At 46.9% G+C, this 25,576-nt stretch overlaps 1 protein-coding gene across 1 annotated transcript in view; it reads left to right on the top strand.

The window, feature by feature from the left end:
- Positions 1–25,576, top strand: part of LOC137323950 (INO80 complex subunit D-like) — a 110,708-nt gene that overhangs the window by 44,006 nt on the left and 41,126 nt on the right. The window contains 2 exon segments of the mRNA XM_067988095.1: positions 380–1,209; positions 21,625–21,736. Of these exon segments, the coding sequence (XP_067844196.1) occupies positions 380–1,209; positions 21,625–21,736 (942 nt within the window).

The following is a 25,576-nucleotide window of genomic DNA, read 5'->3' as shown; positions in this document are numbered from 1 at the left end:
ATAGACCAGTTGTGCCGAATGGCCTGTTTCTGTGCTGTAATTTCTATGTAGTTCTATGATCCACAGTTTGAAACCCTGTAACATACAACTCAAAAAGCTCTAGCTCTCTCCAAGTTTGGGAGGAGAGAATGTATAATTGTACTGCTAAATGTTTTTCACAGTTCAAGTGGATATAGCAGGAAAATTTCACACACCCACCACTGCACTTCGCTGAAATCTTAGTGAGAACGATGTAATGCTGGAATATTTATACCGAGTTATATCATGGTTCTGGCTCCAGTGCTTGGAGGGACATGGAGCTGACCAGAACTAGGTGTGGTACTTGGCGTCTTAGCAGTAGTTCCCGTTCTGTGCTGATTCTTTCCTCCTTCTCCGACAGATACTGCAACAGCCACCTGCAAGTCCTCGGTTTGGTGCCCAAAAAGGAGCGGAAGAAAAAGAATGAGCAGCTAGAAGAGGTGCGCCCCAGACCGCACCCCGATGCTGCCATGGCGGTCAGCCTGGCAGTGCCCTCGCTGGCCCTGAAGGCGGCAAATGGTCTGGACGGGCCGGCGCGATCCCCGCAGAGGACGCGGCTGCCCCTCCAGTACCTGGAGCGCGAGCTCGACGACCCGTTTGCTTTCCCCGACGACGATGACTGCGCGCTGAGGAAAGGAACCGTCAAACGGAAGCTTCAGACCAAACTGGCTCAGAACCGGCAGCAGCTGCAGCAGCGGCTGCTGCGTGAGCCCGAGACTTTCAGACTGCAACCAGAGCACTTTAACCCCCGTCCCGCACCTCCGCGGCCGCTGTACCCTGGTACTCCCCCGCTCTCCAGCCCCCCCCGACCCGCCGGACTGCCGCAGGGCCTGCTATGCAAACCCCCTCAGCCCCCGACCCCCAGCCAGCCGCAAGCGGCGGCCCACGCCACGGTGACGGCAATGCCCGCCTCGCACTCGCCAAACGGGAAGCCGCACCGGTCCGCCTCCCCGCCTCAGCAAACGACGCCGACTCCGCCGCCACCACCACCACCACCACAACCGGCTCCGGCCCTGCCCTTGCCTGTCGCCGCGGCGACGGACTCTCCCCGGCCCGACGTGGTTGTCCTCAAGGCTTCGAACTCCACGCCGGTCTGCAAGCGGCGCTCGGCCTGTGTGAACAGGCTCCAGAGACTAGCAAAGCTGTGCGCTGAGAAACAACTGTTGCACCGGGATCTCTTCCCACATTTAGGTAGGAGTGTGTGAGGCGTTTCACAATCTACTTCACTCAAAATGCAATCCTTGATCGTGTTGTATCATGTACGGTGCCTCAGGGCGGCCAGATAACTGCCTTTGTAACCAGGCTGGTTCCATGAAAACATTAAATGAGTACTGTGCACAGTTCTGGTCTCCATACTACAAAAAGGATATCGAGGCACTGGAGAAGGTGCAAAAAAGATTTACAAGGATGATACCAGAACTGAGAGGATCTAACTATCAGGAAAGACTGAACGGGCTCAGGCTGTTTTCTCTAGAAAATAGACGGCTGAGGGGTGACCTGATAAGATAAAATTATGAAAGGGTTTGATAGGGAAGATGTTTCCATTTGTGGGAAAGACTAAAATTAGGGGACATAAATATAACATAGTCATTAATAAATCCAGTAGGGATTTCTGGTGAAACCTTTTACTCAGAGAGTGGTTAGAATGTGGAACATGGAGTGGTTGAGGCAAATAGCATTGATGCAATTAAGGGGAAGCTCGATAAGTACATGAGGGAGAAAGAAATAGAAGGATATGCTGATAGGGTTAGATGAAGTGGGATGGAAGGAGGCTCGTGTGGAACATAAACCATTTGGGCTGAATGGCCTGTTTCTGTGTTGTAAATTCAAATTGTGTTTCTTTTTTAACCAAAGTACTCCTCCAGGTGTGATCCCCTCTGTTTCCCACTAATTTTCTCCCCTATCCTCCTCCTCCTCCTCCTGAAATGTCAACTCCTTCCTTGGAGTATGGTTCCATGAGTCCTGTACTTCATCCACATGGCTGCTCTCATGTACGAGCCTTGATGGTGAGTGCCAGCCTGCCATCTGACTTCCGTGAAGGTGTGGGCCATCGCAGCCATGCCTGATCTTGTCCACACCCATGCGCTTTCTGCAAGGGTCACTGGAAAGCATTTAGGAGCAAGAAATTTGGCTGCTTTTCTGTCCTCCCACCCCCTGCATCCACCTTTCCATCCCAAGAGCATAGGGGTCAATTGCAGCGCCCCTTCTGCTACCCCAGATACACTCGACATGTTCGGCACAGCCCAGGCTCTGTTTCACATTTTTGTGCCTTTTATTTCTCGCCTCTGAAGGTTGGTTCAAGACCCATTCCAGAGACTTGAGCACATAATGCAAGCTGACACTTCAGTGCAGTACTGAGGGAGTGCTGTACTGCACTGTTGGAGGTGTCGTCTTTTGGATGAGATGTTGAACCAAGGCTCTGTCTGCCCTCTCAAGTAAAGGATCCTGTGGCAATATTTTGAAGAAGAGCAGGGGAGTTCTCCCCGGTGTCCTGGTCAATGTTTATCCCTCAACTAACATCGCTAAAACAGATTATCTGGCCATTAACACATCGCTGTTTGTGGGACCTCGCTGTGCGCAAATTGTCTGCCATGTTGCCTACATGACAACAGTGACTACACTTCAAAAATACTTAATTGGCTGTAAAATGCTTTGGGATGTCTTGAGGTCATGCAAGTTTTTTTTTCCTTTCCTTTCCCCATCCCCACTTCAGCTGCAATTTTATTTTCATCTGCCCCATCCTCCATTTGGATCTCCCTGTGCAATGAGCTGCCTCACTCCCCAGGGGGTGCATGGTCAGCCTGTTTCCATGCCTTTCCGGCACTGTTCCTGATTCAGCTGTCTCTGGCCCACAGCAACTGAGCTCCTTTATCGTTACCTAATGTGTGGAAATGCCCGACTTCAGTTCAGTGCCCGCCTTGGTAAAGAATGTCAAGAATTGCAGCCATCAGTTCTGTGGTTGCTTGAGGCTTCCCCAGTTTGATTTAAAAATTTATAAGTGCCTCTGTCAAGCCATAAAGTTCCTATTTTAACACCTAGTTTTGTTTTGGCATTGCATGCCCTTGCAGAAACAACAACAACAACTTGCATTTATAAAGCACCTTTAACATAGGCACTTCACAGAAATGTTATCAAACAAAATGTGACGCTGCATAAGGAAACAAATGCAGGTATGTTGTCGTAATGAAACATACAGCGGAGCTGCTATCATACATAAAAGTGTTCTATCACAGAGGTCGTTCAGTGACTGCCTGGCCATGCCTCTCACAGGCCATGTCGACTTGCTATGTTAGGACAGGTGACCAAAAGCTTGGTCAAGGAGGTAGGTTTTAAGGAGGGGGGAGAGTTGGAGAGGTTTTAGGAGTGAATTTCAGAGCTTAGGGTCTAGGCAGCTGAAGGCACAGCCGCCGATGGAGCGATGGAAATCAGGAATGTGCAAGAGGCCAGAATTAGAGGAGCGCGGAGATCTCAGAGAGTTGCAGGGCTGGAGGAGGTTACAGAGATAGGGAGGGGCAAGGCCATGGAGGGAATTGAACACAGGATGAGAATTTTAACATGGAGGCTTTGCCGGACCGAGAGCCAATGGAGGTCAGCAAGCGCAGAGATGATGGGTGAAAGGGACTTGGTGCGAGTTAGGATACAGCAGCAGAGTTTTGGATTAGCTCAAGTTTACAGAGGGTGGTGGTAGGAGGTTGGCCAGGAGAGCATTGGAATAGTTGAGTCTGGAGGTAACAAAGTCTTGGGTGAAGGTTTCAGCAGCAGATGAGCTGAGGTAGTGTAATGGAATGTGTTTCTCTTTTTTATTTTCATTTTCTTCACTCGTTCTCTTTTCTCCCCACTTCTCTCCCATGCCATAATTTCCTTTCTGGTATGAATAAGATATACACCAGATAGACATTTGCCAGCATAGTCCTCTTCCTGTGTTTGTACGCAGTTTGTATTAAGCTGCCAAACTGCATTGTTTATTGTGCCATAAGGGTGTTAGTAAAAACCCATTGCTCAATGTTTTCATACACGCACTCTGTTAATGATCATAGCAAGTCGACATGGCCTGTGAGAGGCATGGCCAGGCTGTCACTGAACGACCTCTGTGATAAAACACTTTTGTGTATGATAGCAGCTCCGCTGTAATTTTCATCATGACAACATACCTGCTTTTGTTTCCTGATGCCGGGGTTAGGAGAGATGTCTTTACACAGCGGATTGTTGGAGCGTGTAATGTTTTGCCACAGGGAGTAGTTGAGGCAGAGACCATTGCATAGTTTAAGGGAAAATTTTATGTAAACATTTGAAGTAGAGGAAGATACAAGGGACTGGGGAGATGATGGCTGTGAGATTAGTTTTGGATTCCTGTGTCAAAAAGCTAACACAGGCACAATGGGCCAAATAGCCGCCTTCTGTGCTGTAAACCGTTGTGGTTCTATAGACACTGTCGTGCAGTGAGTAGAACACTCTTGAGAAGCTAGATTATCTGATCATTATCTCATTGCTGTTTGTGGGACCTTGCTGTGTGCAAATTGGCTGCCCCGTTTACTACATTATAACAGTGACTACATTTCAAACACTACTTCATTGGCTGTAAAGTGCTTTGGGATGACCTGAGATCATGAAAGGTGCTATATTAATGCAAGTCTTTTTTTTTCTTTTCTTTCCCTTTTCTTCCTTTTCATTCTTTTCTTGTCTTTTCATTCCTTTCTGTTTTCCTTCTTTAGTTGGGAAAGAGCTGACACTGTTTGCAAAAGTAAAAAGTAACCAGGGGAGGCCTGGTTATTATTGGACTCATTGTTTGCTCATTTCTGATTCCGATGGCAATAATTGGTGGTGTTGTGCTTTTTGGACAAACCAAAGGCGTGTTAGGTGTGAGATCCTTTGTAGGTTGAAGCTGGTCTTCAACGATAATGGAAAATGCACTCCTTGGCAAATAAAGAAACTCTGCCTGTTAGTGTGATTGGGCAAGATAAACACTGTACTGGTGTATTTCTTTCACCAGCCATAGATGGGTGATGGAGCCAATTCACTGATAATCACTTGATGATTGACAGTAAAACAAATGGCTGAGTCCAGAACTGGGAGGGGGAGTAGGGAGTGTGTCTGTGGACGGAGGGGGAGGAGGGAGAAGAGGGAATGGTGTCTGTTGGGGGGGAGGGAGGGGGGATTGCGTCTGTTGGGGGGAGGGAGGGGGGATTGGGTCTGTTGAGGGGGAGGGAGGGGGGATTGGGTCTGTTGGGGAGGGGGGATTGGGTCTGTTGGGGAGGGGGGATTGGGTCTGTTGGGGAGGGGGGATTGGGTCTGTTGGGGAGGGGGGATTGGGTCTGTTGGGGAGGGGGGATTGGGTCTGTTGGGGAGGGGGGATTGGGTCTGTTGGGGAGGGGGGATTGGGTCTGTTGGGGAGGGGGGATTGGGTCTGTTGGGGAGGGGGGGTTGGGGAGGGGGGATTGGGTCTGTTGGGGAGGGGGGATTGGGTCTGTTGGGGAGGGGGGATTGGGTCTGTTGGGGAGGGGGGATTGGGTCTGTTGGGGAGGGGGGATTGGGTCTGTTGGGGAGGGGGGATTGGGTCTGTTGGGGAGGGGGGATTGGGTCTGTTGGGGAGGGGGGATTGGGTCTGTTGGGGAGGAGGGAGGGGGGATTGGGTCTGTTGGGGAGGAGGGAGGGGGGATTGGGTCTGTTGGGGAGGAGGGAGGGGGGATTGGGTCTGTTGGGGAGGAGGGAGGGGGGATTGGGTCTGTTGGGGAGGAGGGAGGGGGGATTGGGTCTGTTGGGGAGGAGGGAGGGGGGATTGGGTCTGTTGGGGAGGAGGGAGGGGGGATTGGGTCTGTTGGGGAGGAGGGAGGGGGGATTGGGTCTGTTGGGGGGGAGGTGTGGGGGGATTGGGTCTGTTGGGGGGAGGTGTGGGGGGATTGGGTCTGTGGGGGGGGAGGTGTGGGGGGATTGGGTCTGTGGGGGGGGAGGTGTGGGGGGATTGGGTCTGTGGGGGGGGAGGTGTGGGGGGATTGGGTCTGTGGGGGGGGAGGTGTGGGGGGATTGGGTCTGTGGGGGGGGAGGTGTGGGGGGATTGGGTCTGTGGGGGGGGAGGTGTGGGGGGATTGGGTCTGTGGGGGGGGAGGTGTGGGGGGATTGGGTCTGTGGGGGGGGAGGCGTGGGGGGATTGGGTCTGTGGGGGGGGAGGCGTGGGGGGATTGGGTCTGTGGGGGGGGAGGCGTGGGGGGATTGGGTCTGTGGGGGGGGAGGCGTGGGGGGATTGGGTCTGTGGGGGGGGAGGCGTGGGGGGATTGGGTCTGTGGGGGGGGAGGCGTGCGGGGATTGGGTCTGTGGGGTGGGAGGTGTGGGGGGATTGGGTCTGTGTGGGGGGATTGGGTCTGTGTGGGGGGATTGGGTCTGTGTGGGGGGATTGGGTCTGTGTGGGGGGATTGGGTCTGTGTGGGGGGAGGTGTGGGGGGATTGGGTCTGTGGGGGGGAGGTGTGGGGGGGGGAGGTGTGGGGGGATTGGGTCTGTGGGGGGGGAGGTGTGGGGGGATTGGGTCTGTTGGGGGGAGGTGTGGGGGGATTGGGTCTGTGGGGGGGAGGTGTGGGGGTGGGATGGTGGTTTGCATTCTGTGGTCTTATTTCCTACCTGGGATGAAAATTGAAGAATGCATTACCTGAACGTGTGGTGGATGCAGATTCAATAGTAACTTTCAAAAGGAATTGTATATATGCTTGAAAAGAAAAAATTTGCAGGGCATTGGAAGAAGAGTAGGGGATTTGGACTGAATGGATAGCTCTTTCAAAGAGCCGGCACAGGCACGTTTGGTCGAATGGCCTCCTCCTGCTGTAAGATTTTCTCAACGTGTTGAGTAACTGGACCATTTCATTCTGCTTCCCAGTGCCTTTACTCACAATGGTCATCAACTGGGATAACCTGTAATTCAGAAAAATCACCAGAATTAGGAAGAAGGTGTTCACTATAAATCCCATGTACATGAAAAAGTGCTTTGGATGAGATGTTAAACCAAAGTCCCACATGCTTGTTCCATGGTTCAGTTGAATGGTAAAGATCCCACACACTATTGTAAGAAGAGTAGGGAGTTTTTCTGTGTCTTGGCCAACATTCCCCTCTCACCCAACACTGCCAAAAACAGGTCATTCATCTCATTGCTTTTTTGTGGAATCTTGCTGTGTGCACAGTTACTCACATTTGTCTATATAACAATTACTGCACTTCAAAGTAAGACCTTGTGTGAAGCCCTTTCAGATGTTATAAGATGCGTTATTAATACAAATTTCTGTCTTGGCAAAATTGATAATCATATTAAAATATCTAGATAATATTTACCAAAACTTTTATCCTAGCAGTTAGAGTATCGTAAAGCCTGGTCACACCTCTGCCCTCGCTGTGGCTACTTCATCAAAAAGAGTGTACCCTTTTTTACTTTCTCGATAAAATTTCCCAGTTATTATGTATTCTGTTCTGTGGAGCATCTATTCTTCTCTTTCTCCCTGTACACCTCAGTAAATGGTGGTAGTTTCTTTTTGCTTTGTCTGATTCCATTCTTCCAATTTTGTATGTCGAACAGTAGCAGGCAAGATTAAGTTGCATTCATCTCCAATGAACTTTGCGCTCAAGGTTATGAATGAGTCTCTGGTGCCAATCTTGTAACTAAATATTGATACCTCGCTGCTAGGGTCGTGGGCATAATTCACAGAGTTGAGCCCTTTAAATTACTTCTGACGGTTCCCTCGGGATCTGTCCGAGTGCAGAATCCATCCCTCCTGGCTTGTCAGATGACTGAGACTAGCAATTAGTATTTGGGGAACAAAAATATATGGTAGATGCATGATGTGAAAAGGTATCTTGCACTCTGTAACCTCCTCCAGCTCTCCAACCCTCCGAGAACTCTGCGTTTCTCCAATTCTGGACTCTTGTGCATCCCGATTTTAATCTCCACCATTGGTGGCCATGCCAACAGCTGCCTGGGCCCTAAGATCAGGAATTCCCTCCCTAAACCTCACCACCTCTCCTCCTTTATGGCTCCTTAAAACCTACCTCTTTGACCAAGCTGTGGTCACCTGTCCTAATTTTTCCTTATGTGGCTTGGTGTCAATTTTGTTTGGTTACACTCCTGTGAAGCGCCTTGGGACGTTTTACTACGTTAAAGGTGTTATATAAATGCAAGTTGTTTGTCTTTTTTGTTGCATTGCTGGGTGGTCTTGAGGTGCACTATTGCCTGTATTTCTCCCTTGCCATAGCAGCAGCATCTCAGTGTGGTAATGCCTCTCTTATTCCTGGGTAGCTGTAACCTGATACTAATTTAATGTGTCTCGCTCTTCTGTTATCACTTTGCCTTGGATGGTGAACTTGGCCTGGGAGATCCTGAGTGGCGGTATCTAGTTAACATTTATTTTAGGAACCCTGAGTTTCCCATTGATTCCCAACTGTATAGAGGAATGGGAGAGGCAGTACTTTGTACCTATGAGTGTGTAAATTCATCTCTGACCAGTTTTACCTGGGAGGACTCCAAATCTTTAGATATCAGTTGTGATGGTGGGAAGATGAGGTGAGGGTAGGGAGAGTCTGAAAAAGAGATTTCACCTCCTACTCCTCACCCACCCACCCCTCCACTTTGTATTTCTGGATTGGTGCACATTTCAATTCCAAGTGCTTCTATGGTTTAGTGCAAAAGGAGGAGGAGGAGTGGGCATTCCAGGAATGTTGGCGCAGGTTTAAAGTTAGCAATTTAGGTTGTTTGTGGTTACCGAGCCTAAGTATAGTTTGGCGACTATTTTGCTGAATTCCGTGCCTTTGGGAGGTTCTCTGCTGAATGCTCTTTCTACATCTAGGACAGCACCTGGCCTTGTTCTTTCACTGTCAGAGTGTGATGTGGGATGTTGAGAAGATTACAGGCAACCTGCCGTAACTGCCTCTTACAAACAAGTCAATTCTAGCCTTTGTGAACCAGGCAATTTAAGCCAAATTGTGGTATTTTTCTGAGATGTTTCAAGGTCGCAGTTTCCTATTTGGGGGAAATAGACTTGTAGGAGCCAAGTAACAGTGTGTTTTTGTCAGCTATTTAAAAATCTCATCCTTGTTTTCAAATCCATCCATGGCCTCGCCCCTCCCTATCTCTGCAACCTCCTCCAGCCCTACAACCCTCCGAGATCTTGGCTCTTGTGCATCCCCGATTTTAATCGCTCCACCATTGGCAGCCATGCCTTCAGCTGCCTAGGACCTAAGCTCTGGAATTGTCTCCCTAAACCCCCGTAACCCCCTCTCCTCCTTTAAGATGCTCCTTAAAACCTACCTCTTTGACCAAGCTTTTGATCACCTGTCCCAATATCTCCTTATGTGACTGTCAAATTTTGCCTGATAACGCTCCTGTGAAGTGCCTTGGGATGTTTTACTACGTTAAAGATGCTATACAAATGCAAGTTATTGTTATGTGTTTCATCAATATGTATTTCACTGTGTTCAGGAATCTGCCGCTGAAAACTTTGTGCAGCGGAAGAGACCGATATTCATAAAATCATTGGGTATCCAGCTGTACCTAAGGCTGTACTGATCCAGAGGGTCTGTTTGTTTTTTCAGACTGGTATTGTGGCCGTCATTGCTGGGCTCCTTGTTTGGATGAGTCTGGGGATTATTGCCTGAGTAGCATGAGCCAATCACTGTCTCTTTCTTCATTGCAAGTTGCCAAATGCTCTGGTTGGGAGGTGGGATGGGGAAGGGAGGAAGTTGGTGCAAGTGCCCTACAACTGGAGGTAGGGCTGAGCTGGGACCCACGTGTTGTATCTCGAGTTTTCAAAAAGGACTTGTGTGGCTCCGTTAAAATCCGTCTTTGCGCAGTAGTTCTGAGGATACATGCTCTATATGAGCTGCTCTTGAACTCGGGGGGTGTTTTATGGATACGAGCTTCCCTTGAACTCGGGAGGGGTATATGGATATGAGCTGTTCTTGAACTCAGTGGGCGGGGTATATGGATACAAGCTGTCCTTGAATTCAGTGGGAGGGGTATATGGATATAAGCTGACCTTGAACTCGGTGGGAGGGGTATATGGATATAAGCTGACCTTGAACTCGGTGGGAGGGGTATATGGATATAAGCTGACCTTGAACTCAGTGGGAGGGGTATATGGATATGAGCTTCCCTTGAACTCGGTGGGAGGGGTATATGGATATAAGCTGTTCTTGAACTCGGTGGGAGGGGTATATGGATATGAGCTGACCTTGAACTCGGTGGGAGGGGTATATGGATATGAGCTGACCTTGAACTCGGTGGGAGGGGTATATGGATATGAGCTGACCTTGAACTCGGTGGGAGGGGTATATGGATATAAGCTGACCTTGAACTCGGTGGGAGAGGTATATGGATATGAGCTGCCCTTGAACTCAGTGGTAGGGGTCTCCCTTTCTTGGGTTACAGAGTCAGGACTTCCCTCCAGCATCTCTGATGTTATCGGGACCACTTCTGGAGATTTTGCTTGCTGCCTTTGCCCTGAGCCTGGGTGAGGGCCGAGGCCTGCGATGTGAGTTTTGTAAGAGTCTGCAGAGATCATGTTCCCCTTTTCCAGATTTTCAGGTCGGTGGTTGTACTGCTAATTGTGACTATTGGTGTGTCTTCCTTTCACTACACTGGAGAAAAGCCGGTGCGTATCTCATTTTTCGTGATGCATTTGGCGGGGGCGATGTTAATTAGTACGGCTGCAGATGCTGCCACCCTGGCTCAGCTTGTTCTTCAGATTTTTCTTCACTGAAATCTCCTTCCCTTACCAAGTACTTATGAAGGGTTTTGATAGAGTAAATAAGCAGAAACTGTTTCCACTGGCAGAAGGATCGGTAACCAGAGGACACAGATTGAAGGTAATTGGCAAAAGAAGCAGAGGGGAGATGAGGAGAATTTTTTTTATGCAGCGAGTTGTTATGATCTGGAATTCACTGTCTGAAAGGGTGGTGGAAACAGATTCAGTAATAACTTTCAAAAGGGAATTGGATCTTTATTTGAAAAGAAAAAATTTGCAGGGCCATGGAGAAAGAGCAGGGGAGTGGGATCAATTGGACAGCTCTTTCAAAGAGCCGGCACAGACACAATGGGCCGAATGGCCTCCTTCTGTGCTGTATGATTCTAGATACTGCAGATTTAATGAAAAACAGAAGACCAGAGTTTTTATTATTGACGGCCATCATCCTTCTAGTGTAAGAAAATAATTAACTTGGAACATAACGGAATGCCAAGACCTCCATGTAGTTTCAGCCTGCAGGAAGCAATGTGATGCCGTCTAATCTAATGATTAAAGGCTGTTAAACATTCTCCTCAGCGGTGAACGGGTGATTGTCAGTGAGCGAGAATCCTGCCACTGTGGGACTTGCCTTCCTCATGTTAATCTGGTTTGAAAAGAAAATCTTTGCTGTGGGCTAGAAAGAAAGACTTGCATTTATATAGCGCCTTTCATGATCTCTGGACTGAACAGGTGTTCTGTGTGTTAAAGACAAATTGTTCTGAGACTGCAGTTTACATTTTCAGTTTCAGTTTTGCTAAATTTAACCGTTTGTGCCATTTCATGGGTTAGTTCTATGTTATGTTGCTGCTGTAGGATATTTGGGAGGGTTGATTATGTAAGTACATGTTGAAGTGACAGCTGTGGCTCAGTGGGTAGCACTCTAGAGACTTGAGCACAAAACCTAGGCTGACACTCCTAGTGCAGTACTGAGGGAGTTCTGCATCGTTGGAGGTGCCGTCTTTCAGATGAAAAGTTAAACCGAGGCCCCGTCTGCCCCCTCAGGTGGACGTAAAAGATCTCGTGGCACCATTTCGAAGAAGAGAAAGGGAGTTCTCTCCGGTGTCCTGGCCAATATTTACCCTCAACCAACATCACTAAAAAAATTAATTATCTGGTCATTATCACTTGCTGTTTGTGGGACCTTGCTGTGTGCAAATTGGCTGCTGTGTTTCCTATATTACAAGATTGACTACACTTCAAAAGTACTTCATTGGCTGTAAAGTGCTTTCGGATGTGCTGAGGTCATGAAAGGCGCTATATAAATGCAGCTCTTTTTCTTTTTGTGACTGGCTGCAGTTATTATATAAGTGGCCTTGTAACAAGTGTGATTCCGTCCTGAATTCAAGCTTGGGCTCACATTGTACTGTTACTGTACTGTCTAATGTAAGGAATCTTACAACACCAAGTTATAGTCCAACTGTTTTATTTCAAATAAAACAGTTGGACTATAACCTGGTGTTGTAAGATTCCTTACATTTGTCAACCCCAGTCCATCACCGGCATCTCCACATCACTGTACTGTCTGATAGGCTTCACAGAAACAGAAATCTCACTAGCCTCTTATTGACATGTAAATATTAAAAGGGTCGGTAATTCTGGGGGGCAGTACAGTCCCCACCACTTAGACCATCCCCACCTATATTGGGCAAATGGCATTAACCGTTTGCCAGTACCATAGGAGCCAATTACAAAGGCGCCGCTTATAACACACCAACTATTTTTGGGCAGTTCAGTAAGTACTTATCCGGTACTTAGCCATTTAAAAGGCTCTACTGATGTCAGGTAAAGTGGAGTCTTCAAGCAGTTTCAGTCAACTATTCACACCTCTTTAATCCCCTGTATTGTACTGACCGATGTCAAAAGCTCTGTTGATTCCAGCCAAAGTTAGGTCTTCAAGCAGTTGTTCGCACCCCGTTAGAGTGCGATTAACTTTGTGATGAGATTCTGGATGCAACTGCTAACAATTAGGAGAGGCCATTGCTAAATGGAGATTCAGTTTTTTAAAAATATGTTGGTTACTTGCCTTTATGGTTTTATTGTCCATCGCATATAGCGGGCAAATCGCGTCAACACCAATGGGCCTGCTCTAAGCGGTGGGCACTGTAATGTGACTGGTAAATGATACCTCTCGGAGGCAGTAACCTGACTGTTAAAGGAGAAGGCGGGCTAGATTTTCCTCCTGTATTGCCAGAAACGAGCAGCAGCAGAAGCGGCGAGTGACGTACCACTTGATTCCCATCCCTTTAAACCAGCGCTGGGAATTTTCCTCCTCCCTCTCCAAGTGGGCAACTGGGCCGGCTGACCTTTGACCACTCCGCCACGTTTAAGTAATGGGAGGGCAAGAAAAACCAGCTATTTCCTTACCTCCCACCCAAATCAGCACCAGTAGAGATGTGTGACAATACGTGCCAGGACAGTTCGCAGGAAGCACCTTGTGCCCTGCTGGAGGTAGAGAGCCTGGTAGTGGCCACCTATACCTTTTTACCTCCAAAATTTAAACCGAATAACTTTCAGGACATTTTAGAATTACTGTGAGTGGCAAAGGAAACGGTTGACTGTAGGGGTCAGTGTGTGAGTGTTAAAGGAGGCAGTGACTCTTGGGGTCAGTGTGTGAGATTAAAGGAGACGGTGACTCTAGGGGTCAGTGTGTGATGTTAAAGGAGACGGTGACTCTAGGGGTCAGAGAGTGAGTTAAAGGAAACGGTGATTCTAGGGGTCAGCGTGTGAGTGTTAAAGGAGGCAGTGACTCTAGGGGTCAGTGTGTGATGTTAAAGGAGACGGTGACTCTAGGGGTCAGTGTGTGATGTTAAAGGAGACGGTGACTCTAGGGGTCAGTGTGTGATGTTTAAGGAGACGGAGACTCTCGTGGTCAGTGTGATGTTAAAGGAGACGGAGACTCTCGTGGTCAGTGTGATGTTAAAGGAGACGGTGACTCTAGGGGTCAGTGTGTGATGTTAAAGGAGACGGTGACTCTCTGGGTCAGTGTGTGATGTTAAAGGAGACGGTGACTCTAGGGGTCAGTGTGTGATGTTAAAGGAGACGGTGACTCTAGGGGTCAGTGTGTGATGTTAAAGGAAACGGTGACTCTAGGGGTCAGTGTGTGATGTTAAAGGAGACAGTGACTCTTGGGGTCAGTGTGTGATGTTAAAGGAGACGGTGACTCCAGGGGTCAGTGTGTGATGTTAAAGGAAACGGTGACTCTAGGGGTCAGTGTGTGATGTTAAAGGAGACGGTGACTCCAGGGGTCAGTGTGTGATGTTAAAGGAAACGGTGACTCTAGGGGTCAGTGTGTGATGTTAAAGGAGACGGTGACTCCAGGGGTCAGTGTGTGATGTTAAAGGAGACAGTGACTCTTGGGGTCAGTGTGTGAGTTAAAGGAGACGGTGACTGTAGGGGTCAGAGTGTGATGTTAAAGGCGACGGTGACTCTTGGGGTCAGTGTGTGATGTTAAAGGAGACGGTGACTCTAGGGGTCAGTGTGTGATGTTAAAGGAAACGGTGACTCTAGGGGTCAGTGTGTGATGTTAAAGGAGACGGTGACTCCAGGGGTCAGTGTGTGATGTTAAAGGAGACAGTGACTCTTGGGGTCAGTGTGTGAGTTAAAGGAGACGGTGACTGTAGGGGTCAGAGTGTGATGTTAAAGGCGACGGTGACTCTTGGGGTCAGTGTGTGATGTTAAAGGAAACGGTGACTGTAGGGGTCAGTGTGTGAGTTAAAGGAGACAGTGACTCTTGGGGTCAGTGTGTGAGTTAAAGGAGACGGTGACTCTAGGGGTCAGTGTGTGATGTTAAAGGAGACGGTGACTGTAGGGGTCAGAGTGTGATGTTAAAGGCGACGGTGACTCTTGGGGTCAGTGTGTGAGTTAAAGGAGACGGTGACTGTAGGGGTCAGTGTGTGATGTTAAAGGAAACGGTGACTCTTGGGGTCAGTGTGTGATGTTAAAGGAAACGGTGACTGTAGGGGTCAGTGTGTGATGTTAAAGGAGACAGTGACTCTTGGGGTCAGTGTGTGAGTGTTAATGGAGACAGTGACTCTAGGGGTCAGTGTGTGATGTTAAAGGAGATGGTGACTCTAGGGGTCAGTGTGATGTTAAAGGAGACGGTGACTCTAGGGGTCAGAGTGTGATGTTAAAGGCGACGGTGACTCTTGGGGTCAGTGTGTGAGTTAAAGGAGACGGTGACTGTAGGGGTCAGTGTGTGATGTTAAAGGAAACGGTGACTCTAGGGGTCAGTGTGTGATGTTAAAGGAGACGGTGACTCCAGGGGTCAGTGTGTGATGTTAAAGGAGACAGTGACTCTTGGGGTCAGTGTGTGAGTTAAAGGAGACGGTGACTGTAGGGGTCAGAGTGTGATGTTAAAGGCGACGGTGACTCTTGGGGTCAGTGTGTGATGTTAAAGGAAACGGTGACTCTTGGGGTCAGTGTGTGAGTTAAAGGAGACGGTGACTCTAGGGGTCAGTGTGTGATGTTAAAGGAAACGGTGACTCTTGGGGTCAGTGTGTGATGTTAAAGGAAACGGTGACTGTAGGGGTCAGTGTGTGATGTTAAAGGAGACAGTGACTCTTGGGGTCAGTGTGTGAGTTAAAGGAGACGGTGACTCTAGGGGTCAGTGTGTGATGTTAAAGGAGACGGTGACTGTAGGGGTCAGTGTGTGATGTTAAAGGAAACGGTGACTCTAGGGGTCAGTGTGTGATGTTAAAGGAGACGGTGACTCCAGGGGTCAGTGTGTGATGTTAAAGGAGACGGTGACTCCAGGGGTCAGTGTGTGATGTTAAAGGAGACGGTGACTCTAGGGGTCAGTGTGTGAGTTAAAGGAGACGGTGACTGTAGGGGTCAGAGTGTGATGTTAAAGGCGACGGTGACTCTTGGGGTCAGTGTGTGATGTTAAAGGAAACGGTGACTGTAGGGGTCAGTGTGTGATGTTAAAGGAAACGGTGACTCTAGGGGTCAGTGTGTGATCTTAAAGGCGACGGTGACTCTTGGGGTCAGTGTGTGAGTTAAAGGAGACGGTGACTGTAGGGGTCAGTGTGTCAGTTTTAAAAGAGACAGTAACTCTTGGGGTCAGTGTGTGATATTAAAGGAGTTGGTGAAACTCCTTGAACATCACCCACAAAAAGGATGAACTAACCATGGCTAACTAAGGAAGTTAAGGATGGTATCAGGTTAAAAGAAAAAGCATACAGCATGGCAAAGATTACTGTAAGCCCAAAGATTGGGAAAACGTTAAAAACCAGCAAAGGATGACTAAAAGAATAATAAAGAAGGAGAAAATAAATTGAGAGTAAACTAGCAAGAAATATAAAAACTGACAGTAAAAGCTTCTACAAGTATATAAAAAGGAAGAGGGTAGCTAAAGTAAACATTGGTCCCTTAGAGGATGAGACTGGGGAAATAATAATGGAAAACAAGGAAATGGCAGAGGAATTGAACAGATATTTTGTATCTGACTTCACAGTAGAAGACACTAATAATATACCAATAATAGCAGAAAATCAAGGGGCAAAGGGGAGGGAGGAACTAAAAACAATCACTATCACTAGGGAAAAAGTACTAGGTAAACTAATGGGTCTAAAGGCTGACAAGTCCCCTGGACCTGATGGCTTGCATCCGAGGGTCTTAAAAGAAGTGGCTACAGAGATAGTGGATGCATTGGTTGTAATCTTCCAGAATTCACTAGATTCTGGAAAGGTCCCAGAGGATTGGAAAACCGCAAACTTAATACCACCATTCAAGAAGGGAGTGAGACAGAAAGCAGGTAACTATAGACCAGTTGGCCTAACATCTGTCATTGGGAAAATGCTAGAATCCATTATTAAGGAAGTAGTAGCAGGACATTTGAAGACTCATAATACAATCAAGGAGAGTCAACATGATTTTATGAAGGGGAAATCATGTCTGACAAATTTATTAGAGTTCTTCGAGGAAGTAACGGGCAGGGTGGATGAAGGGGAACCAATGGATGCAGTATATTTGGATTTCCAAAAGGCATTCGATAAGGCGCCACATAAAAGATTACTGCACAAGATAAGAGCTCATGGTGTTGGGGGTAATATACTGGCATGGATAGAGGATTGGCTAACTAACAGAAAACAAAGAGTCGGGATAAAAGAGTCATTTTCAAAATGGCAATCTGTAACTAGTGGGATGTCGCAGGGCTCAGTGCTGGGGCCTCAACTATTTACAATATATATCAATGACTTGGATGAAAGAACAGTGTCTTGTGGCCAAATTTGCTGATGATACAAAGATAGGTGGAAAAGCAAGTTGCGATGAGGACACAAAGTGTCTGCAAAGGGATATTGACAGGTTAAGCGAATGGGCAAAAATTTGGCAGATGGAATATAATGTGGGAAAATGTGAAGTTATCCAGTTTGGGAGGAAAATAAAAAAGTAAAATATTATTTGAATGGAGAAATACTACAAAATGCTGCGGTACAGAGGGATCTGGGTGTCCTCGTACATGAAACACAAAAAGTCAACATACAGGTGCAGCAGATAATCCGGAAGGCAAATGGAATATTGGCCTTTATTTCTAAGGAGATGGAGTCTAAAAGCAGGGAAGTCATGCTACAACTGTACAGGGTGCTGGTGAGACCACACCTGGAGTACTGCGTACAGTTCTGGTGCCCTTATTTAAGGAAGGACATACTTGCATTGGAGGCAGTTCAGAGAAGGTTCACTAGGTTGATTCCGGGTATGGAAGGGTTGTCTTATGAGGAAAGATTGAACAGGTTGGGTATATACTCATTGGAGTTTAGAAGAATGAGAGGAGATCTTATTGAAACATACAAGATTCTGAGGGGACTCGATAGGGTAGATGCTGAGAGGATGTTTACCCCTCATGGGGGAATCTAAAACTAGGGGGCATAGTCTCAGAATAAGGGTTCATTTGTTTAAGATGGAAATGAGGAGGAATTTCTTCTCCCAGAGGGTCATGAATCTTTGGAATTCTTTACCCCAAAAAGCTGTGGAGGCTGAGTCATTGAATACATTCAAGGCTAAGTTAGACAAATTTTTGATCAGCAAGGGAGTCAAAGGATATGGGGAAAAGGCGGGAAAGTGGAGTTAAAAATCAGATCAGCCATGATCTCATTGAATGGCAGAGCAGGCTCGAGGGGCCGAATGGCCTACTCCTGCTCCTATCTCTTATGGTCTTATGGAAACTAGGGATGTGTGTGTGGTGTGTGTGTGTGTGTGTGTGTGTGTGTGTGTGTGTGTGTGTGTGTTAAAGGAGACATAAACTCTAGGGGTCAAGTTGTGAGTGTTAAATGAGAAATAACTCGTGGTCAGTATGTGATGTTAAAGAAGATACTGACTCTCAGGGTCAGTGTGTGAGTGTTAAAGGAGACAGTGACTCTAGGGGTCAGTGTGTGAGTGTTAATGGAGACAGTGACTCTAGGGGTCAGTGTGTGAGTGTTAATGGAGACAGTGACTCTAGGGGTCAGTGTGTGAGTGTTAATGGAGACAGTGACTCTAGGGGTCGATATGTGATAAAGGAGACGGTGACTCTAGGGGTCAGTGTATGATGTTAAAGGAGACGGTGACTCTAGGGGTCAGTGTGTGATGTTAAAGGAGATGGTGACTCTAGGGGTCAGTGTGATGTTAAAGGAGACGGTGACTCTAGGGGTCAGTGTGTGATGTTAAAGGAGATGGTGACTCTAGGGGTCAGTGTGATGTTAAAGGAGACGGTGACTCTAGGGGTCAGTGTGTGATGTTAAAGGAGACGGTGACTCTAGGGGTCAGTGTTTGATGTTAAAGGAGATGGTGACTCTAGGGGTCAGTGTGTGATGTTAAAGGAGACGGTGACTCCAGGGGTCAGTGTGTGATGTTAAAGGAGATGGTGACTCTAGGGGTCAGTGTGATGTTAAAGGAGACGGTGACTCTAGGGGTCAGTGTGTGATGTTAAAGGAGACGGTGACTCTAGGGGTCAGTGTTTGATGTTAAAGGAGATGGTGACTCTAGGGGTCAGTGTGTTAGATAAAGGAGACAGTGACTGTAGAGTCAGTGTGTCAGTTTTGAAGGCAACGGTGATTCTAGCGGTCAGTGTGTGATATTAAAGGAGACAGGATCTCCAGCGGTCAGTGTGTAATATTAAAGGAAACAGTAACTCTAGGGGTCAGTGTTTGACTGTTAAAGGAGATGGTGCATGTCGGGGTCCGTATGTGAGAGTCAAAGGAGACAATAACTCTATGGGTCAGTATGTGAGTGTCAAAGGAGACAATAACTCTAGGGGTCAGTATGTGAGTGTCAAAGGAGACAATAACTCTAAGGGTCAGAGTGTGATATTAAAGGAGAGTATGGGAAGAGAGCGAGAATATGGTATTGAGATAGAGGATCAGCCATGATCATATTGAATGGCGGAGCAGGCTCGAAAGGCTGAATGGCCGAGTCCTGCTGGTATTTTCTATGTTTCTATGAGATAATGACTCTAGGGGTCAGTGTGTGAGTGCATAGGGAGACGGTGACTGTAGGGTTCAGTGTGTGATGTTAAAGGAGACAATGACTGTAGGGGTCAGTGTGTGAGTGTTAACGATGACGGTAATTCTAGGGGTCAGTGTGTGAGTTTTAAAGAAGACGGTGACTCTAGGGGTCAGTGTATGATGTTAAAGGAGACAGTTACTTTGGAGGTCAGTGTGTGATGTTAAAGGAGTTGGTGAAACTAAGGGTCAGTGTGTGATGTTAAAGGAGACGATAACTCTACAGGTCAGTGTATGAGTGTAAAAGGAGACGATGACTTTAGGGGACAATGTGTGATGTTAAAGGAGACAGTAACTCGTGCGGTCAGTGTGTGAGTGTTAATGGAGACAAAAGCTCTAGGGGGTCAGTGTGTGTGAGTGTTAATGGAGACAGTAACTGTTGGGGTCAGTGTGTGATGTTAACGGAGACGGTAACTCCAGGGGTCAGTGTGTGATGTTAACGGAGACGGTAACTCCAGGGGTCAGTGTGTGATGTTAACGGAGACGGTAACTCCAGGGGTCAGAGTGTGATGTTAACGGAGATGGTAACTCCAGGGGTCAGTGTGTTGGATAAAGGAGATGGTGACTGTAGAGTCAGTGTGTCAGTTTTGAAGGCAACGGTGATTCTAGGGGTCAGTGTGAGTGCTAAAAGAGATAGTAACGGCAGCGGTCAGTGTGTAATATTAAAGGAAACAGTAACTCTAGGGGTCAGTGTGTGACTGTTAAAGGAGACTGTGCCTGTAGGGGTCAGTATGGGAATGTTAAAGGAGATGGTGAATCTAGGGATCAGTGTGTGAGTGTAAAAGGAGACAGTAACTTCAATGGTCAGTGTGTGTGTTTTAAAAGAGACAGTAACTCTCGGGGTCAATGTGTTGGATAAAGGAGACGGTGACTAGGGGTCAGTGTGAGTGTTAAACGAGATTAACTCTAGGGGTCAGTGTGTTAGATAAAGGAGACATAAACTCTTGGGCTCAAGTTGTGAGTGTTAAAGGAGACTAACTCTAGCGGTGAGTGTGTGATGTTAAAGGAGACACTGACTCTTGGGATCAGTGTGTGAGTGTTAAAGGAGACGGTGACTCTAGCGGTCATTGTGTGCGTTTTAAAAGAGACAGTAACTCTCGGGGTCAGTGTGTGATGTTAAAGGAGACGGTGACTGTAGGGGTCAGAGTGTGATGTTAAAGGAGACGGTGACTCTAGGGGTCAGAGTGTGATGTTAAAGGAGACGGTGACTGTAGGGGTCAGAGTGTGATGTTAAAGGAGATGGTGACTCTAGAGGTCAGAGTGATGTTAAAGGAGACGGTGACTGTAGGGGTCAGAGTGTGATTTTAAAGGAGACGGTGACTGTAGGGGTCAGAGTGTGATGTTAAAGGAGACGGTGACTCTAGGGGTCAGTGTGTGATGTTAAAGGAGACGGTGACTGTAGGGGTCAGTGTGTGATGTTAAAGGAAACGGTGACTGTAGGGGTCAGAGTGTGATGTTAAAGGAGACGGTGACTGTAGGGGTCAGTGTGTGATGTTAAAGGAGACGGTGACTCTAGGGGTCAGTGTGTGATGTTAAAGGAGACGGTGACTGTAGGGGTCAGTGTGTGATGTTAAAGGAGACGGTGACTCTAGGGGTCAGTGTGTGATGTTAAAGGAGACGGTGACTGTAGGGGTCAGTGTGTGATGTTAAAGGAAACGGTGACTGTAGGGGTCAGAGTGTGATGTTAAAGGAGACTGTGACTGTAGGGGTCAGAGTGTGATGTTAAAGGAGACGGTGACTCTAGGGGTCAGAGTGTGATGTTAAAGGAGACGGTGACTCTAGGGGTCAGAGTGTGATGTTAAAGGAGACGGTGACTCTAGGGGTCAGAGTGTGATGTTAAAGGAGATGGTGACTCTAGAGGTCAGTGTGTGAGTTAATGGAGACATTGACTCTTGGGTTCAGTGTGTGAGTGATCGTAAGTTGCAGATAAGGATGAGCATTCAGCTCATCGACCCAGGGAGATCCCAAAACCTCCCATTAGAAAATCGGAAATAGGAGCAGGAGTAGGCCATACGGCCCCTCGAGCCTGCTCCGCCATTCAATAAAATCATGGCTGATCTTCGACCTCAACTCCACTTTCCTGCCCTATCCCCATATCCCTTGGTTCCCTTCATACCCAAAAATCTATCGATCTCAGTCTTGAATATTATCAATGACTGAGCATCCACAGCCATTTGGGGTAGAGAATTCCAAAGATTCAAATTCCTCATCATCCAATTGTTTAATAAATGATTCCAGGATTTTTACCTCCACTACTCCATGTGGAAGTTTATCCCACATGGCCCCTTCAATATCTCTTGTAAACTCTTTTCTCGGTCTCCAATGTAATGCTTTTTGTCCTGTCTTTGGAGCAGTGGGATGACATTCTTCTTGTCTGCAGGGCTTGACTGGTCTGAGGACAGCGAGGAGGAGGAAGAGGAGGAAGATGAACGTGTGCCTCCTTGCCAGTATGCGTGGACGTTGCGGGACAAGTGGTCAGCCTTGCGGCCTGAGTGAGTACCATCCGAGTAAACATTCAGCAACCTGTTTGGACTCTGGTCCAGAAACAAATAACTTGGCTTTGTAGGCACGTTTGACCTGCTTCCACTGAAATAAACCGTGGCAACACAGTGATACTTGCCTGTGACAAATACACGCTTAGAGTAAGGAACGACCCTTTGGAGATGTACATTTCGAATTCTCTACCCCAGAGGGCTGTGGATGCTCAGTCGTTTGGTATATTCAAGATTGAGATTGATAGATTTTTGGACACCAAGGGAATCAAAGGATATGGGGATAGGGCAGGAAAGCGGAGTTGAGGTCAAAGATCAGCCATGATTTTATTGAATGGCGGAGCAGGCTCGAGGGACCGTATGGCCTACTCCTGCCCCTATTTCTTATGTTCTTATCTCTGCTCTCCTTATTGGTTAGACCACACATGGGAGTCCTGGTCTCCATATTACGAAAAGGATATAGAAGCACTGGAGAAAGTGCAAAAAGATTTACAAGGATGATACCAGAACTGAGAGGATCTAACTATCAGGAAAGACTGAACAGCCTGGGACTCTTTTCTCTAGGGAAGAGAAGACTGAGAGGAGACCTGATGGAGCTCTTGAAAATTATAAAGGGGTTCGATAGGGTAGACGTAGAGAAGATGTTTCCACTTGTGGGGGAGACCAAAACTAGAAGCCATTAAAAATAAGATAGTCACTAATAGACCCAATAAGGAATTCAGAAGAAACTCTCTTTACTCAAGAAAGTGGTGAGAATGTGGAACTTGCTACCACATGGAGTAGTTGAGGCATAGATACATTTAAGAGGCAGCTAGGGAGAAAGGAATAGAAGGGTTTGGTGATGGGGTTAGATGAAGTAAGGTGGGAGGAGGCTCATGTGGAGCAATAACACCGGCATAGATTCGTTGGGCCGAATGGCCTGTTTCTGTGCTGTAAATTCTATCATATAACAGTAGTGGGCAAGTTCCTAATCCATGGTGCTGGATTTTCTAAAAACTTCAAATTCCCATGGGAATGGTTGGTGCAGTGGCTTAGATGTTGCCCTTTCACCCCTGCAAACTGGATTCAAATCCAGCCCAGCTTCATTGGCTGAAAATCTCCTCTGTCTGTTGGCTGCAAGGGCTCTACGTGAAATGTATTAGGGCAACTGCAGCGCTGTTCCTAGTTGGCATGGACCCACAGCACAAAACTGTCTCTAGTCCAGTACTAAGAGAGAAGGCACAAGAAACACCATGTGGATACTGTGGGAAATGGAAAAGATGTCACACCAGAGAAGGTTAAGGGGAGATTTAATAGAGGTGTTCAAAATTGAGTGGTTTTGATAAGATTAAATAAGGAGAAACTGTTTCCACTGGCAGGAGGGTCGGTAACCAGAGGACACAGATTTAAGATAATTGGCAATTAACCAGGGGGGAAATGAGGAGAATTTTTTTTACGTAGCGAATTGTTATGATCTGGAATGCACTGCCTGAAAGGGTGATGGAAGCAGATTCATTAGTAACTTTCAAAAGGGAATTGGATATATACTTGAAAAGGAACAATTTGCAGGGTGATGGGGAAAGAGAAGAGAAGTGGAGTGGAACTAATTGAATAGCTCTTTCAAAGAGCCGGCACAGGCACGATGGGCCAAATGATCTCTCTTGGTGCTGTATGATTCTATGGGATAGTACTCTGAGGTTGGGATTCAGGCACATTGTTGAGGGAGAGATATATAATTTTACTCTGCATCTAATTTTACTCTCCCTGTATTGCGTCTGATCAGAATGGTTGAAGTGGCCCCAGGTACCACTGGGCTGAAAGTGTTCTATTCTCCAGCACTAACAGCACGCACTTGGGCCACAATGTTCAGGAGTTCAAGAAAAACAGCTTAAATCCATTATTGCATAGTATTTATAGCACAGAAACAGGCCATTCAGCCCACCTAGTCTACGTGTTTATGCTCCACAGAAGCCTCCTTCCATCCTACTTCATCTAACCTCATCACCATGTCCTTCTATTCCTTTCTCTCTCGTGTTTATCTAGCTTCCCCTTAAATGTATCGATGTTATTCGCCTCAACCACTCCATGTGGTAGTGAGTTCCACATTCTAACCCTCTCCGGGTAAAGAAGTTTCTCCTGAATTCCCTATTGGATTTATTCGTGACTATCTCACATTTCTGACCCCTAGTTTTGGACTCCCCACAAGTGGAAACATCTTCTCTACGTCTACCCTATTGAACCCCTTCATACTTTTGAAGACCTCCATCAGATCACCTCTATCTTTTTTCTAGAGAAAAGAATCCCAGCCTGTCCAATCTTTCCTGATAGTTGTACCCTCTCAGTTGTAAATCTTTTTTGCACCTTCTCAATGCCTCTATATCCCTTTTTTAATATGGAGACCAGAACTGTGCACAGTACTCCAAGTCTGGTCTAACCAAGCTTCTATACAAGTTGAACATAATTTCTCTGGTTGGATTGTTGGATCATTTTTTTTAATACAACTTGCCGGTCAGGCAGCATCTGTGCACAGAACAGACAAGACATTTCAGACATGAACTCTTCCTCAGAATTGGAACCGCACTTCAGATGAAGGGTCATCGACCTAAAACGTTAACTCTGTTTCTCTCTCCACAGATGTTGCCTGACCTGCTGAGTGTTTCCAGCATTTTCTGTTTTTGTTTCAGGTTTCCAGCATCTACAGTATTTTGCTTTTTCTTCAGTATAGCGAGATCACTGGTAATTTGCAGGTCAACATCATGCCACCATACCAAATAACTTACAACCGAGAATCCATAGAAGCAGCAGGTCTGTAGAAATGCACTGAGTCACTAAAAGCTAAAAGATCAGAAAAGCACTGGACATTGAAGTGGTATTTGAAAATTTTAAAAAAATTCTAATTTCTCTGAAGAATTCCTAACCCTGTACATGACTTCATCAGCTCAATTTATTTCCTGTGTGTTTTCTATGGGAGAGCAGCATTGAATATGATTGGGATAAGCATCCAAACCCTTGTTAGCATCTTCTCAGTCTACTTAAGGAAAGGACTTGCATTTATATAGTGCCTTTCAGGATCCCCCAAAGTGCTTCACAGCCAATTAAGTACTTGAAGTGTAGGGATGTAGGGAAACGTGGCACAGCAATGAGATACGTGATCAGATAATCTGTTTTAGTGATGTTGTTTGAGGGATAAATGTTGGCCAGAGAGGAGTTCTACTCTGTGTAGACACTTCATGATTTTGAATACCTCTATCAGATCTCTTCTCAACCTTCTCTGCTATAAGGAGAACAACCCTAGCTTCTCCAGTCTGTCCACGCAACTAAAGTCCCTTATCCCTGGGGAGAACTCCCCTGCTCTTGTTCCAATAGTGACATTTACATCCAGCTGAGCGAGCAGACAGGGCCTCGATTTAACGTCTCAATTGAAAGACAGCACCTCCGATAGTGCAGCACTCCCTCAGCACTGCACTAAGGAGAGGCAATATAAACTAAAGGGTACAATTCTAAGGGGTGCAGGAACAGAGAGATCTGGGGGGATATGTGCACAAATCATTGAAGGTGGCAGGGCAGGTTGAGAAAATGGTTAAAAAAGCATACGGGTTCCTGGGCTTTATAAATAGAGGTACAGAGCGCAAAAGCAGGAGGTTATGATGAACTAGAGTATTGTGTCCAGTTCTGGGCACCGCTCTTTAGGAAAGATGTGAAGGCCTTAGAGAGGGTGCAGAAGAGATTTACTGGAATGATTACATGGATAGACTGGAGAAGCTAGGGTTGTTCTCCTTATAGCAGAGAAGGTTGAGAGGAGATTTGATAGAGATATTCAAAATCATGAAGTGTCCAGACAGAGTGGATGGAGAGAAACTT

The sequence above is a fragment of the Heptranchias perlo genome, chromosome 7 (assembly GCF_035084215.1).
Source record: "Heptranchias perlo isolate sHepPer1 chromosome 7, sHepPer1.hap1, whole genome shotgun sequence".
NCBI classification, from domain to species: domain Eukaryota; kingdom Metazoa; phylum Chordata; class Chondrichthyes; order Hexanchiformes; family Hexanchidae; genus Heptranchias; species Heptranchias perlo.
The sequence above is the reverse complement of the archived record's forward strand: the minus strand, read 5'-3'. Positions and strand labels throughout refer to the sequence as shown.